Source organism: Stylophora pistillata, chromosome 1 (assembly GCF_964205215.1).
Source record: "Stylophora pistillata chromosome 1, jaStyPist1.2, whole genome shotgun sequence".
In the NCBI taxonomy this organism is placed as follows: Eukaryota; Metazoa; Cnidaria; class Anthozoa; order Scleractinia; family Pocilloporidae; genus Stylophora; species Stylophora pistillata.
In genome coordinates, this window is record NC_142519.1 from 32,070,715 (window position 1) to 32,088,214 (window position 17,500).

Here is a 17,500-nt window from a genome sequence, read left to right on the forward strand (position 1 = left end):
AACTCAAACTAAAATCAACGAAAATCAGATTTCTCGTGCTGATCTACTTTTGAAGTATCGTGCCCCAACAAGAACATGAAGCTGTGCAGTGTTATCAGCTTAACACATGATCTGTTTAACAGTGGCTTTTGAGAAAAATTTCTGTCATGGCAACCACTGGCGCCCCAGTAGGGACTTGTGGGAATGGTCCACTTGAGCCAGCAATGTCAAAGTGTGAGTAGCAAATTGGGCGCTCTGAGTCAATACCATGCTGAGAAAAAAAAAAAACCAAGAATCAATCTATCAATTAGATTCCATGATGCCGTGCGTCTCTTCAGCAATAGATCACAAATGACGTCAAAATGTGGTAAGAACAAAAAAAAAAACTGGCACACGAGGCGTAGCCGTGTGTCACTGAATGATGTTCTTACCACATTTCCACGTCTTCTGTGATCTATTACTGTACAAACACATAGCAACATGGAATCTATTTGTTTTGATATAATAACGAAGCAAAGGGTCGTTTATTTGTTTATTATCTATACTTCTGCCCTCCAATGGATCATAAGACAGAACTAATAAAAATTCCGCTTGTTATATAAAAATATATTGAGTGAAAATAAAGTAACACATTTTCACTTTCGATCTTTTCAACAAAACAATAAGAGATCTTCACATCCATCCAATCGATGCATGATTAGCAACAGTGTACACAGCTGCAGTGAAGTTCTAACGAACCAGCGTAGAAAGGAAACATCCTTCTTTCACAAAGTAACATTCAAATTAACCTTATCAAGTCCTGAGGCTCTGATGAGGAAAGCAGCAGGGAACTGATGTCCTCTGGGTGTTCTACTGGATGGAGAGTTATTACACTGCAATACCTCTGCATACTCTGAATGGGCTTTGACGAAATCGTAATCCTAAATAGAGTCCACAAATTTGTTAGCTGGGTTTCTGGTTCGTTCAGTTTCTCGCTATTTAGAATCAAAGGACCTCTATGACTCGGAATATTCTGTGTTTGTAGAAGCAAAGGTTTGGAATTTTTTATTTTGGAACGAGGCTTGTGAAGCTACTGATTAAAACTTACGTGAAAACCAATAAAGAGAAATGTCAGTCCTTGAAATGTTAATATCCATTTCAAACAAAAGACAGCCCAACCTTCTCATATTCGTTCAATCTGGCCAAGTTATTTACAAGTATTTGGAAAATAAGAATGTTAAACACACTCTCTTTGGAAGATTTTTCTATGATAGCCGTGTAGGATTAAAATGATTTAAATTTAACCCTTGAAAGTTTTACAAAAGAAATGCACACAAATGAATATAAATGAATGCTTCCCAACACCGCAAAATCTGTGTTCCCTGTAGCTAAATGCAAATTGATGGTAAAGATTAACTATACACAAGGCAATTTGAGTGAATTTTAATTGCATTTTATCTAGTTTTAGTTTACCACTGCCTCACCCTTACCCATTTACAATCTAACATCAGTTTAAATTCTCCATTCTGTTCTCTATACTGTGCCTAAGGTGCTGCTCAGGAATATTTGTTTAACAATCAAGAGTTTGTTAGTTGGTGATTATTTTTTTTCACTCTCGTGACCTTAACGTTTGACTTGGGTGTCATATTGCAAGGAGAAATTATATACTGGTCACTCTTAGAGTCAAAGGTTTCACAGGATCTTTGCAATGAAGCCGCTGAAGGGGAATTTCAGGTAACCCATTCGCTTTGCCTTTCCTTTTCAGACAAAAAAAAAGGTTGAAAATGTTTGCCTACCGCAAGGTGAGATTGCTTACTTTTAAATTCAGTTCAATCTTGATAATAATAATAAAACAATTAAGGAAACGACGAAAAGATTAACCTGATAATGGTATTAAACAAACTTGATTACCTCTCTACGGACCGTCGAGATTTCAAACGGATCACCCATGTCATGTCCAGCTAGAAATATAAACAAGCAAATATTGATTAAGCGTGAGAACTGGACACAATCCACCCTAGTTAAATTTTTTCTTTTAGAGCTCACATTCTCCTAAAAAGAGTAGAGACACCATGCTCATTAAGTAAAAAATACCAACCTTTTTGGATATTTTGTGCAAACTTGGTACGAGCTGCTGGCCCATTGTCAATCACAATCTAATGACCAAAACATGAAGATTAATAACTGACGGTCTTGTCAAGTCTTGATGGACTTGAAGTTAGAATCAATATTGTATGTACTACTTCAGTTCTTTTTCAGTTTGTAAGCCTGTTTATGCTCAGCAAGTTACCGTAATTCTCTTCTTACTCTCCCCTCCCTTGAGGCCAAGTCAATTTTTCAATCCTCAATAATCCTTGACTCTCTGACCTAAGTCCCAGAGTACAACACTCTCTCTTCCGCATTCTCCTTGGGAGGATGAAACACTTGTCTATGACAGACTCAGAGCATTGTGTCAGTTTACCATGGCAATTCATGATATTTCTTAGGGTCCACAGTTTTGGCTAAAACTTTGGGGTCCAAGTAATTATTTTAATAATTTCAACGCGATTAAAATCGCATTGAAATATGTCACACCTTGCAAAACTATGCTCTACATATGATTTCTTGGACGTAATTTACGCATATCCGTACGCGTGTTTTCACGAAATGTAAAACACTTTACAGGTGTGATTAGTTGTATTGTCAAATATCCCTGATGAAGAGTGCGCGAAGGAGAAAATAAACGAGTCATGCAACTACTTGTTTGCAGAGGTGTTGCTTACTGCTTGACTTAAAAAAAAATGCAGTATAGTATATTGTTGGCAAAGAAAAAAGTAGTCGTTTAAGGAAAGTGGTTAGAGAAAATTCAAGAATAAAAGCTGAGAACTAATAGGGCCACTACTTATCACTATTTTCTGCCTGTTGCAATTGCGAAAAGTACCCTTCAATAGAACATATACCGTAGCAGGCAATACAGTACGCTACTAGCTTTTTCCACTCTTTGGTTTTGAAACGAGCACGTTTACAATTCGAAATGCGTTCCTTGTTAAATGACTTTAAATCAGTTTTCCCAGACAAAACTTCCATTCAAGTGCCTACTGCATGTCGAATTTTCTTCGTGTCAATTTAGAGCTTCTATATAATTTCGTAGCGTTAATCATTGTTTAGTTGGTCGCTTTCCAGAAACACACGACTGAAGAAGTTATCCTGAACACAGATGCGCTCTTTTAAGACGTTTGGGCAGTGGTCAATTATGAGGGAGTTATTCACAAAAAAAAATCGCTTTGATAAGAAGGTTGACTGTCTAAGAGTAGCGGCAATTACATCACTACTTACTGAATAGGCAGGGCCAACAGCAATGCGAGCATGGCCAGTGAGAGTGGCAATCGTAACAATGTGTGTGGGAACTTTCTCTTCGAGAGCCTGAAAAAAAAAAAACCATTACACATTTACTACTGATACAATAATGAAACAATCACTGGGATGTAAAGAGAGATTCATCTAGTCTTGTCGGACAATATAGGAACAGAAAATAATCAAAGGAGGGGAGAGAGGAGGGGGGAAATAGGGAAGAAAAGGTTGGGGAAGGAGAATGTGGAGGGAAGGGAGGAAGGACCATGAAAATATGGCAGGAAAGGGGCAGGGGGGGGGTGGGGGAATGATGGAAGAATAAGAGAAGTAACGGGAGGAAAATAAAAGAAAAAAAAAGCTGTAATACTCAGCCATTCAGATTTAATCACGAACTGTAAAATTTTAGAACGCTCTGAGGGTTTTTTCTAGGTTCTACGATTTTACCCCTTCCACAAAAAAAAAGACTCGGAACTTCAGTTAAACCTAGTAGAAATAGAAAAGAGGAAGCCCCACACCCAAGAATTGCCACCTCTCAAATCCCAATTAATTCATATTTTTCAATACTCGATCTGTTTGGTGTTACTCTCTAATCGGTATTTCAAATCATTTTGATTAGCTTGAGGTTTAAATCCGCCACATTACCTTGAGTTTCATATGATGCAGACAATCAGCCATAGCCATGCGTCCCTCAGCATCAGTGTTCCCAACTCTTACCCTGGCCCCAGCAGCAGAGGTTATGATCTCATCAGCAACATAGCACTCTGAAATTGTGTATTGACTTTTGTTGGTGATAAACTTGCATAATTTGTGTTTTTCCTGCTAATCATCACAGAGGTACTCTTAAAAATGCGTTTTTCAACTTGAAACACCGTTAACAGTGTATCTATTGCCATCCATACCTGCACCAACACTGTTTCGCACCATGGCCATTGTACCAAAGACTTTGATTCCTTTTGGTTTCAACATGGCAAGAGTCTGAAAATTAATGCTGAACTGTCAATCACATATTTTACTTTAGACGAGGATCAGAATAAAGGGTTTAATTAAAAAAATAAAAAACACCGTGGGTTACTTATAAACATACCTGAAAGAACCCTGCCACTGCAGCTGCGCCGCATTTATCCCTTAAAACCAACAGATTGATTAAGGAGGTAAGTTTGTAAAGAAAAAGAAACTGTGGCGCTGTGTCATTGGGGAGGAGGTACTACAAGAGAATTTGGTTGATGACGTGGAGTGGCCACTGTAGAGAAATTACAAAGCTGGTCACGGTTGTCCGAAGGTTAGATAACGCTTTGCAATATCACCTGTCCACTGGATAGCGATTTATCCGTTGGAGAGCATTATCTGCCCTTTATACAACTGGCTGCGGATGTTTCAAGTGATAGCCCTACGTCAGAGTAATTGACTGAGTATATAACTTATCAATGCATGCGTGTATCACCGACAACACTTTGGATAAAAACAGGAATGATAGAACTATTAATTTTGTATGCGAGCCAACAACATTGTTGAAGTTGTATAATTTGTGTTGACATCCCTAAAAAACCTTCACTCTAACCAGTATTAACAAGTTGTTTTCTACAGAGCTGCTCCTGCTTCACCCATTCAAACAGTTATTCTAATAAGGGTTTTTATTTTGGTTTCAAAATTTCTTGTAATTAAGGATTCTTTATGATTTGTTGTACTTTCTAATTGGCGCCCTTTTAGTTTCTAACCATAATAGTGCCACCAAACATAAATGACTGCAGTGCTATTGCACATAATGACCGGCTTACCACCCTAGCATCAGTATGCATATTCTCCACACCGTTCTCTAAACATTTCCTTAGGTGCTGACAAGGAGAATTTGTTTAACAACAATTATCAAAACTTTTTCCCTTGGTGATCATATGTTTGCTGTAAGGAGAAATCAGATGCTGGTCACTGTTAGAGTTGAAAGGACTTAGAACATCTTTACCTGCTCATTCCAGCCATAACTCCACCAGCCTTAATGTCTGCCCCACCAGTGTCATAAGTCACACCCTGAAATATAGGGAATGGACACAGACAAGAAACAATTACTGGATAAGGTTGAGCTTGATTTGAATTATCACAATGGGTGCACAGGTGTGACGAAACACCTAAAAATAACCTAATACCTGGGTCCTTTGGAACGGCTCTTAACACAGTCAATCTTGAGATCCTTTTGAATGGTTCTAAACATAAACTAATCTCGAGATCCTATGTAACAGTTCTAAACATTCTGCTAATGAGGTTTACAACTATACAAGAGAGAGAGATTATGCCACAAAGAGTGTTGCCAGGTCACATAATTGTCAGGTGACAATTAATAACAAAAGTCATTTTGTAATTGTCTTTGTTATTACAAGTTCTTGAACACCTTCTGCACAGTTTTTGTACTCAAATTAAAGTCTTTTCAACAATGAGTCATCTGCTGCCATTACCTCACAGGCCCTAAAACCAGCACCAGTCAAGCACTGTATAAAGTCACAATTTGTCATATACTAACACAGGCACAGTTAAAAAGCAAATTTTGGATGGTAGAAGTGATTAGTATCAAGGGTGATTGAGTTTTGTGTCCATCTGTCACTAAAGGCTGAGACAAAAGGAACAGCAAACAGTTGAACAGTCCTATGAAAGAAATGATTGAGCCATGACAAAAAGAAACCTTCCATTGGATAGCCTTCATGAATGGCAGCTTAATGACTGGTAAACACAGGTTGTTCTCAGGTACTAACCTTTCCAACAAGAAGGACAGTGTTCTGAATGTCACCTTCTCCCACATACTCCAAATTGATTATTCTGCCGGTGTGCCTCTCAACAACTAAAATGAATTGGCAAAAAGTAAATGACAAGGGGTAGAAACATGATGGTACAACCTTTTTCTTACCAAATTTTTCTGATGGCTTTATTGTACAAAATGTACAAGAACATGGAATGTGAAATAAAATGACAAATTACTTACCCCTTGCACACCTATTGACAGCTGCATACAGAGGATAGTCCTTCTCAAACTTAGCTGGATCTTTTACAACCGTCACCTAAATTGAATAAGGAAGCAGAGGATCACAGAAGGAATCCATGCAGAGGACCTAACATGTGCTGCTGCTTAAGTTGAGCCCTCAACCCTTTACTGCTCTCTATACATGTCCAATGATGCTGACAAAGATAATCTGTTTAACAATCATGGACTTCTTTTAAGTTTGTGATCATTTCCCTTATTCTTGTGCCCTTCAAGGTTGGCAACAATTGTTCAAGACCAAAAAATTGAAAGCTCTCACAACTAAAAAACTTTACTTTTGCATCACTAAAATAATAATTATGGAAAAAGTGTAAATGGGATAGATTAAAATAATGAATCTTACTTTAACAGGAGAACCTTGGAATAGTTCACAAATGTATTCCTCCACTCGAGGGGCAGCCATCCTCTCAGGATCTGATCCACCAATGTCTTGACACACATACCTACAATACAAACCACATGACAGTTGGTGAAATGCCATCCACACTTCTCTCTTTCATTTTATTAAAGTGCAGTGAGCTCATTTTGATAACACTTTCAAGAGGATACCCATTGAGCACTGTTGCAGATACTTCGCTGAGACAATAACCTCAGAAAACTTTGAAGAATTTTTTGCTGTGTCTGACGTCTGGTTTATAATGGTTCAATTTTGATTAACCAATTGATGACAAAAGAGATTCAGGGTTTGCAATGAAGCATTCCTCCCTCAGTGTGAAAAGGAGGATGTGGAGGTATGAAAGGAAGAATATGCAGGGTCAGAGCTGTGACTCAGAGAGGCATGGCTGGAGAGTTATATAGAAGACGAGGCCTAAAGTGAATATACAGCACAGAACTACAGTCTGTCACTTCATATTCTCGAAAATGTTTTGATTGCTACATTTACAATACACCTCTTCAAGCTTACCTTCCAGAATCTATTGCTTTGATATAATCCACATTGCAGCCCTAAAGATAGACAGAGCGACCAAAATGATGTTACTCTATAAACAGTAATTTATTTGTCGAAATATCCAGCAATTGAAATGCACACGAACTGAATTGCATCATTTCATTGCACATGGAATACTTTATGCTAGCTGTTTCCCATATGGAAATCCAAAAACTTTGCTGAGTAAAGAAAAACAAATCTTGGTTTGGGAAAACTCTTAAAGGCACTGACTTGAAAGCATCAGTGTTGGAGGCTGTTTATATGATTGTCACTTAGATACAAATTAACCAGCCTTGATATTCTCTACTTTGTTCATAAATATTTTTATTCCTAGGAATTTCTGAGCTTTCACTGCTATTACTTCTTGGCTTGCACCAAACTCCTGAAAACAACCTGCCTTCCTAAACCCCTCTGCTACTGAATGCTTTCAAAAGCATTGACCGAAAGAGTGTCTCCATGCAGACTCTGATTTTTGAAAGCATCAAAGGCCTTTTTTAGAGGCACTATTAAAGCTAAGAGTATTAGTTCATTTGAATCAACTCACTTCACCAAACAGTACCACTCCAAGGTGATCAACTTTCTGTTCCTTGTCTGGGAAAGCTTCTCTTAGTTCAATTGGCTAAACAAGAAAATCAGAATTGTCTGTTAGAGCTCTTAGGGACTTTTGTTCAGTAAATTCTTCACTCACTTAAATAAAGGAAAATTCAAAGGATTATGAAATGACATGACAACTCCCTCAGACAGACAATTCAATTCATTAAAGGAAAAACCACATAAAAATTCTGGAATATCAAATTTTTAAAGTAAACATTCTGGAGACTGTTGTAGACCCAAAGTACCTTGTTTTGTTTTGGCAAGTCTTTATTTCTGAACATCAATTTTCTCTTTCTAATGCTGAGAATTATTTGACTATGTTACAAACTCAAATGCTTTACTAAGCATCTTTCATAGAAATTTACCACCCTTAAACAGAACAAAAAGTGTTTCATTAGACCTCTTATACCCCTCTACAACACCCACTTCAGTCTGTCCCAAAGATGGCATTGAGGAGAGGTTCAACCATGTATTTGTATTTGTATTAATATTTGTATTTGTATTTATAGATTCGTACAGTGTACAGGTGAGAGAACAATAGGACATGCACTCCCCTACTAAGTTCACCCACCTAAACCAACCCCAACCCACCCATCCCACCCCAGGGGAGGACATCCATCACACAGTAATCATGTTAAAGGAAATGCCCACTAAAGACATTTTAAGTTCCCCAAAGCACTGAATATGAACAAATATAACTCTACAAATCATAAATAAAATGTACAAATAGTCAGCAGGATTAAAATCTGGATTTTTAATTTTGGGTAAAAACAAAAGCAAATTCAATACATCCCCACCCATGAAATGTTTCCTTTCTGTTACTCTTTCAGTACAAGTGAATTCAAAACATCTCTGGGTGTCATTTGACCACACCTCAAACTAAAAACCTAGCTTTTATGTAGTTATGACTAAAAATAATGTCTAAATCACATGCTAATTGATTCTTACCACATAGAGGGCATGAAGAGCTCCAAGTAGTGAAACAGACCATGCATTTGGGAATGTGTCTTTAGAAATGGTCACCAGAAGTGGGCATCTGCTTCCACCCTTTAGAGCCCTTTGGAAAATAATAACAGTTTTTAACTGAGTCTGTTTGAAGTGTTTGCACCAATCTCATTTCAGCCAGGCCAGTTAAGGACTCACAATATATTTTTATGCACTACAGACCTTTAAAATGAAACAAAAAAGGCTTTCCCTGAGATGCAAGCAGTTTCCCTTTTTTTAAAACATCCAGTCAGAGTGATTCCATAGCCATCCTTGCTGAGTTTGACAGTATTAACATACAAAATGGCACTTTGTTTTCATGTGAATGTCTTAATTTTCAAATTCCAGAATGCTAGGCACAATGGAAATTATTAGTTTGTTTTCACATTGGCTTTGATTGGTCTAGTTTTCAAACAAACCATGACTTTTTTTAAAATTGGCTTTCAATTTGCTTTAAAAAGCTTCCCATGATCTTCAACCAGGCAAGCCAAGTTTATTCTTAGATTTAATTAATGTCAAATGTTGCCTCAATCTCTTGTGAATTTTTCAGAAAAAAACACTTTTCTTTGCATCCACAAAATTAGTTAAATTGTCCTTACATCACCCTTGACTATGTTATCTTATTTTTCAAATCTAAACTAAATATTTTAAATTCGATGAAAACATAGTCATATTAGTTGCCAAAAGTGACATGAATACAATTTGAAACATAATCATATGACTGCAAAACTAACAAGCCCGCTCGGGGCCAGGATCCGCTGTGGAAGAGCATCACAACCCCAGGTGCAGAAACTAGACTTGTAATGCGACCACCCCCAATGGGGACATTTGTTGTGTATTATGGGGTGCTAGAACATGTGCTTTTCGCTTGAAGAAATATTATAGTGACTGTCATCATTCAAAGTGTGTACTACTCTTTCGTCAGATCATTAAAGTGATTGTTTACCGTTGCTGAGAGCAAAGGTTATTTTGTAGCGTGAACAGAACAAACCCTGCATCTTTCTTTACCAGAGAAAATAAAATAGTTTTTACAATTCTGGCCCACATTTTCACTTAATTACTTAATTACTTCTGTAATTAAAATCTAACTATTTTAAAATTTAATTAAAGTGATTCAGTGTTATTGGTAGTTACCTTGAGTTAGGTAATTATTGTAAGTCTCACCCACAAAAAAAGGCATAAAGATTAAGAGAAAAAGTTATATGCACATATAAGCAGGTACCTGCAGGAAAGAAAATGTACAGTAAGTTGTAAATACTAACTCACCTTTTAGTTCCATTTATTGCTGCATCATAGTATCGTCTTACGTCATCATAATCCCTACAAACGGGGCCTGTTGGGGCATACACCTGGGTAAAGGGAATGATTTATATGATTTTATTCAGAGCAAGTTATGCAAGACCATGCATGTGGCCTTTGAGCACTAGACTCCAGGTCTGAATTAGGTCTGGGTTTGAGAGCTGGGCCGGTCATTCTATGGTGTTCTCAGGCAAGACACTCTTACTCTCACAGCACCTCTATCTTCCAACAAATGCAATAGGTACAGCGGTAACCTGTCAGGGAGGCCTAATGGAGTACTGGTGGGAAAGGGACAGGGGGGTGATCCCATTCAAGAGTACCAATATTCTTACATCAAGTTGCTTCGCGGAATGGAAAGTGGGATTCAAATGAATGAATACATGAATAACTTTATTCGACCACAATAAAATATTTAGCAGACCTGGTGGGTGGTGCATTTAACTAATAATAACCATAAATAGCTATTAAACAGTTAAAATATTAAAATATTTAATTATACAATTCCTAAAATGTTTCTCCACTTGATTTGATTATTTAGACAGGTAAAAACTAGCGATATAATATCCTAACGTTTCGGCAACTTCATGACGCTATATTAGCAAGGGTACAAATAAAAATAAAATTAACAAATGCGAGTTCAAGGACCAAGACTCTGCTAACATTGTTAAGACACAGTTGAAAGACCTTAGCATTAAGCTCCAAACCCATATTTGTCAGTCAGAAAATTGGCCAAGACCTTAAAGAGTGTGAGACCAAACCACAGCTGGTTAATCAACAGTGCGTAGTGTACCAATTTAAATGTAACCTGTGTGATACAGGGAGCTATGTTGGTTACACACACAGGCATTTATATGCCTGTGTGGATAGCCATAAGAGCACGTCATCTTCAGTACGCAAGCACTATGACAACGACCACGCAGGTGCTGTCCCTGAGGACCTTCTTAGCTGTTTCAAAGTTCTCAAGAAGTGCATGAACAAATTTGATTGTCTTGTCAATGAGATGCTTTACATCAAACAATTGACACCGAGTTTGAATGAGCAAACGAATTCCATTTGTGCCAAAGTATTTGTGTAGCTACCTCCCCTATGTAAATTAGTTGTAACTCTAGAACTCGCATTTGTTAATTTTATTTTCATTTGTACCCTTGATAATGGCGTCATGAAGTCATCGAAACATTGGGATATTTAATATCGCTTGTTTTTACCTGTCTATATATTACTAAATCTTTGTTAATACGATTTGACTATTTAAATTAAATTGAATTTTTAATAATATTCGTAACTATTGTCCTTATGTTTAATGTTGGCTACAATCAAGTCAAAATTTATTTTGCTAATATCAAATTTAATGGATAAATGCTTGAATTCATTTAGGTTTTGATATAGCCGCTGATTCCTTGGACTGTTCCAAGCTATTGCTCCACTGTACAGTTTCTGATTTCACCAGCTCCCCTTAGATGGCCACTTGTAATAAGAGCAGACTATTCATGGAGCCTAAAATTCTGAAACTCTTGGGGAAGAAAGGTAAAAAAACCTCTGGACCTTGAGAAACCCCCATTCACTGAAAATGATTATGGCTTGCCATGCAGACCATTGATATTACCAGAGTACAGCTCTACAATTATATTGTTCATAAGCTCCATCAGCACCTTATTGAAAATTTCAGCAAACTTACCACTGGCAAGTCTTGGGCACAGGAAAACACCAGTGTCTCAACTCCAACAGCTTTATCCACCTAGTACAAATTAAATTTTTTCTCAAACAGTGAGTGAGGTAATTTTGTAGTGAAAGACATTTTCAAAGAGTGTCAAAAGTAACCGGGAATTGCACTGATCTTAATTTAATTTGTTCAAGCCAAATATTGTATTTGTCCATCCCTCGCACTCAGTCAATAACTACATAATAATTAACAAGGAATGTTACAATTAGCACTCTACAGAACATTTTTTTTTTTTGGTTTTTATCATATTTCTTTACTCTAATTAATTTATTCTAATTTATTCATTTATTCTAATGGCGTTAAACTTAACTTTACATAATCAACCACTACCCACAAATAGCATAGCTAGTCTCAGCAGGTAGTGTGTGGATGCTAAAACATCTTACATAAATCTCGGTTCAACAAAAGATTCAATAAATATACAAGAAACAGAAATTAAATATTAAATCATTAATTTAAAAGCAGAAATGACAGTATGAGATAAAAATACAGAAATAGAAAGACATGACAATAAATAGAGGAATACATAAGTTATACACTACTATTAACTGGATTTAACTTTTGACACATCATTGATTATTCGTTCTACGTCAACATAACTATCTTGAACTTGAAGATTTTGAAATAATATTGTTAGCTTTTTCTTGAAAATATCTTTTGGAACATTCCTTAAGTTTCCTGGGATGTTATTCCAAATTTTACAACCAATCCTTGAGAATGAGTTTTTATGTTGATTTAGCCTAGAATAGTTTATGTAATAGTTACCGGCAGATGAAGATCGGGTATTATGATTGTGTATTTGGTGAGAAAGAGTGAACAAACCAGAAAGATTAGGGGGGGGGTTAAATTGTTATGGACATCATGCATTAAGAAAGAAGAGAGTTTAACATAACAGATGGATCAATACCTTTGCTGCTTCCAAAATTGGTGTCTTCAGAAAATCCCATGTTGGGAGATCCCATTTAAGATCTTCACAAACAAGGACATAGTAATCAAATGTACCTTGATTTGGACCATTGACAGGAATAACGGGACATGGGAGCCTAGTAGAGATACAGACGCAACAAGGATGTCATTAATTTTAATACCGAATTTGTACAGAACCTCATTTAACTGGTTTACCGGTAACTGCAATAATATGACTAAAGACGCACTTATTTTTCGTCGCTTTGTCCTCAAAACTATCTCAAAGTTACTCAAAAGATTGTTGAAAAGGACGCGAAAAAACGTCTAATGGTTGATTGTCAACAGAGGGTACGCGCGAGCAAAAGATGGGGTGCTAAAAAACTCGAAAAGCGGCCTTCGAGGTAAAATCCTCGCTTCAATGAACATCTACCTAAAAATGGATCAGCTTTTGGTTTGATGCTTGTGTCATTTTCTTCTCCTCGGACATCTTGCCTCCCGAACTAAATGCACTGCAGCGATTACGAATGCGATTACGAATACACTTACTACTTCGTGTAAAATTCATGATGGAAACTTTTTCAACTATAGGTCAAGTAGTCGATTGGAGCAAATTGAATCAGCAAGAAATATTGCTCCGGGCAATGATTACACATTTCAACGAAGGTCTTAAGTGATCAGTGACACTGCTGAATCATTCACTAAGATCACGGGAATAAGGGAATGATAGCCAACATAGGAGACTCCTTTAATTGACCTGTTTAACCAGGAGTGAATGGCTTCTGATTTAACCAATTCTCCCCGTCAGTACCAAAGGAAATATATAGAAAAGAGTAGGGAGAATATGCATACTGATGTTAGTGCGTAAAAGGTTAATTATGTCACTTTGCTCTCGAATGACTTCTCGCATCATTAGTTGATCCTCGTTTCAGGATATCACACAAAAATTGCAATTTACAATCGACAATTGGTCTGTACCCTTATCGACAGCGATATTCCACATCACAAGGGTCAAAATGTTGTGGACTCAAACAGTTTTGATGTGATGACGAATATCGCTGTCGATAAGAGTACAGGCCCTGCTAAGTCACTGTCGATTTGTTTTTCATCGCAATATGGATGTCAAATAAAAGGATGCTTCCAGTGCCTGACCATTGTGACACTTTGACGTGAGCGGTGTCTGTATTTATATATATATATATATATATATATATATATATATATATATATATATATATATAAACAACCGCAAATTGGCAAATCAGGTTGAGACATTAATAATGCCAACTGTGGTTGGAAAAAAAAAGATGGAAGTCTGTTTTTCTCAGATGGTTATTGTTGAAGGCGTCGTTTCTCGGAATGAAACAGGAGGGCTGTACAGGGCATCAAAAATTCAGACTAAATTAAAGCGCGAGACCTTTGCAAAAAGTTCCATGTTTTTCACCCTCCTTACTTGAAAACGATAATGTGATCGACCTTTGAGGTTTACAACTTTGTTAAAGCCTTCGCAGAGAAGTCCCTTGGATTATTACAGAGATTAATCCTACCTCAATGCGATCATATTGAGAAAGAAACAAAAGAAAAGTGGGTTTCTTTTACCAAAAGATATGATGTTTCAAACTGCCTTGACCATCACTTTTGTGGACTATCCGTTTCAGTTTAAAATGGATTCGAATAATGTTGATATAGGGGAAGCGTAAGTTTTTGTTTGAGTAACCATGAAATATGTGATACATCTACCGATAAACTTTTCTCCATGCATAATTAGGGTTCATTGTGAACTTAAAATCGCGTAATTCAGAAAAGTTAGCAATAAATCGCCAAGAAATAACTCACTAGAGCGAATTCGTATAACCCATTCGTTAGGCGTAAGGCCCGCAGACTTAGCTCTACAAAAGCCACCTAAATTGAGGCGGCAGCGGATTGAAATGGTTTGCTTGAGCATTAAACATTATCATGACGGTATTAAAGTGATTAAACACGCACATTGCCGATTTGTTGTGATTGATGAGAATGAATCAGCGTTGACGATCGGTTGGAAACTGAACCCACTCTTTTGCAACGATGAGTGGGTACTAATAATTTGCTTCAGGAGTGATGCACCACTGAATATGTCCACAGTTTCTGCCGGAGTTTCCGTGATCTCAAGTTGCTTTTCCTGACAAGCCCTCCTCCGAGAGGTTTGAGAAGTAAAGTAGCAGCCTAAAAAACCTTTGGATTTTTCTCAAACTGTCACTTGACCAAGGGATTTCCTCATGTTTCTCGCTCGCTTATCTCATCCTTTCAAAGGACAACAGCTCGGTAAAAATAATTTCCATCTCCACCGACGACGTCTTCTCCTTTAAGGGGGTATATTTTCCGACGCCGTAACTTGTTTATTTAAAACGTGAACGAGTAAAAACACAGACTGTACACACATAAATACAGCTGAAAAGACTCGCATGAGTTATTTCGTGACGATTTTAGCTGATTTTGTAATATGTCTATACCGTTACGCCATGACGATTTCACAGTACTGAGAGCTTACACAAGGAGAGAGGTTTATCATATTTCATAGTTATTCTCACAAAAAACTTACACTACCCTCTAATTAACAGTATTTTAATCCATTTATCATAAAACTGTGGCGAAAAAACCTTGATCTCTCTCCAAAATTATATTTTTGGACGTCGAAACAACCTTTCGCCTCATATTTACTTCGAGCAATTTGCAATATTTGCCCGTTGGCGATTCCAAAAATATTTGTGCAAACACAAGGATCCGATTATTGGCAACTCATCCATTGAAACTTAAAGCTTATTGCAAATTTTTACAATTGCACCCAGTAGTTTGCACTACAAACGCATCGTCTTAGATCATGCAAAGTAGAATAGTAATTAGAGTGGTATTTGTAGAGAAGTTTCCTTCATCTTTGTTAAATGACATCCCACCCTTACTATAACATTCTATTCCAAAATGTAATGGATAAATACACCTTAAATGATACATATTGATCTAAATAAAGACTCTCTTTCGATCTTTCAAAGGCTGCAGTAAAACAATCGGAAATATGAAGTACATATGGAAGAGAAAGCGGAAGTCCTACGAAAGAATGAATTAACAAACCCAAATGATCTTCATCTTCAATTTTCGTATTTACGCAATAACAATTTCCCTTGCTCGCGGATAGGTAATGTCAGCCTGGAATAGCTAGTCTGTAAAAGCCTAATAACAACTATTCAATATCTATGAATATATTCAAAAAGGAAAACACGATGAAAACAAATGAGATGGAAATTCGAAAGCGAAAGGGTAAACTTTTAAGTCTCGCCGGAAACTGTTCAGCTCAGGCTCTTGTTAACTGCAGACAAAGACAAACTCAATACTATCGATTGCTTGATTCTAACAACGCACATTAGTCTAAAGATTTACTTTTCTCGTCGCTTTGTCATAAAACTTTCTCAAAGTTACTCTAAAGATTGCTTGAAAAGGAAGTAAAACGCTGATCGTCAATAGTCAGTAGGCACGGGCAACAAATGAGGTGGTAAAAATCACGCAAAACTACCTTCGAAATAGAATCTTCGCTTCAATAAGACATCCAGCTAAAAGGGATCATTTTTGGTTAAATACTTGCCTCATTTTCTTCTCCTTGGACATCTTTCCTCCCAAACCGAAAGCTCACTGCAAAAACTGCGCAAGACAACTCACGCGAGTGGGCGTGATGACAATTGCACCTACTTCATGCAAAATTCATGATGCAAACTGTCTCAAATAGAATCCTCCCGCCATAGAGAATCAATATCAGCTGTTTCCATGTGTCCTCTTCCTTGACTCTGTAACTCATCTGATACAACGGTCAAGTAAATTTTGTCAAGTTCAAATTCATTTGTAGCAAATTGGATTCACCGAGAAGTAATGCGCTGGGTTATGATCAGGCATTTTATCGAAGCTTCCCCTATGCCGTAAGAGTTACCAGCATCTAATTTCTCCTTACAGACCTCAAAGTAATAAAGATGAATCGCTCACTAAGATAGGCTGGCTGGTAATTACATCATGTTTAATTCATAAGGGCGCATGTATCACGACTTGTGGTGATAACCTTAGAAGAGGACAAGATGTTTCCTTGTAAGCACCTCTGCATCTTGTAACATGATATGCTCATTTTTTCATAAAGGGGATGTAATTTTGGCACAAATTCAATGCAATTAGCTCATTCAGAGAGCATATTATGCAAGATATTCCCCATTTAGATCATGCATTTATAGCCCTTTTTCGACGATAGGTCACGTGACTTCACAAACCAATCAATTTCTTCTCAGCCCATGAACTCTCGAGACAGCTGTTGTTATTGTGGAAGTTAATTACTGTGTGTGTTTTCGTTTGAACTACATCCATAACCGAGCTGTGAGATGACAATCTGGCGCCTTTCAAATGATGTTTGTTTCTTTGGTGGTTAAAAATTGATCATTAAATAAAACACAAATGTAGCCTTGTTTTGTTCCGGTAGGCAGTGTCTTTCAGTGGAAGTAAAAGAAACAATTTTTCTATCAATAATTAACATAAATATGGGAAGTCTGCCAAAAACCTTGTGGACAAGGTTTTTTCCAAGAATAACTGGCTAGTATTTGAAACTGACCGGTCTAAATAAACTCCATGTCTTTGGAACAACCTTTGCTAAAAGGACAAATACATTTGCAATTGAAACTTGAAGCTTAATGGCAATTGTAAAAATTGCGCCTAGTTTGAAACACAAACGCATCATTTAATATCATGCGGAAGGGAG

General features: G+C 37.1%; 1 protein-coding gene across 4 annotated transcripts in view; it reads right to left on the bottom strand.

Annotated features, from left to right (window-relative positions):
- The window catches only part of LOC111324386 (putative aminopeptidase W07G4.4), a 22,188-nt gene that overhangs the window by 347 nt on the left and 4,341 nt on the right, over positions 1-17,500 (bottom strand). For 2 of the 4 annotated variants that reach the window (XM_088751613.1, XM_088751608.1), the window contains exons 2-19: positions 12,743-12,878; positions 11,791-11,850; positions 10,083-10,165; positions 8,781-8,889; positions 7,783-7,857; positions 7,215-7,255; positions 6,654-6,753; positions 6,254-6,329; positions 6,027-6,112; positions 5,246-5,310; positions 4,373-4,412; positions 4,188-4,263; positions 3,931-4,049; positions 3,274-3,360; positions 2,057-2,114; positions 1,870-1,919; positions 768-899; positions 1-250 (exon numbers count right to left, since the gene is read on the bottom strand). The exon at positions 1-250 is cut by the window's left edge and continues 347 nt beyond it. In XM_088751613.1, coding sequence (XP_088607739.1) covers positions 116-250; positions 768-899; positions 1,870-1,919; positions 2,057-2,114; positions 3,274-3,360; positions 3,931-4,049; positions 4,188-4,263; positions 4,373-4,412; positions 5,246-5,310; positions 6,027-6,112; positions 6,254-6,329; positions 6,654-6,753; positions 7,215-7,255; positions 7,783-7,857; positions 8,781-8,889; positions 10,083-10,165; positions 11,791-11,850; positions 12,743-12,878 — 1,528 coding nt within the window. In that variant the 3' untranslated portion in view covers positions 1-115. Of the gene's footprint in view, positions 251-767; positions 900-1,869; positions 1,920-2,056; positions 2,115-3,273; positions 3,361-3,930; positions 4,050-4,187; positions 4,264-4,372; positions 4,413-5,245; positions 5,311-6,026; positions 6,113-6,253; positions 6,330-6,653; positions 6,754-7,214; positions 7,256-7,782; positions 7,858-8,780; positions 8,890-10,082; positions 10,166-11,790; positions 11,851-12,742; positions 12,880-13,206; positions 13,254-16,351; positions 16,474-17,500 lie in introns of those variants that run through there. The other 2 variants (XM_088751602.1, XM_088751595.1) reach the window with 2 other exon arrangements.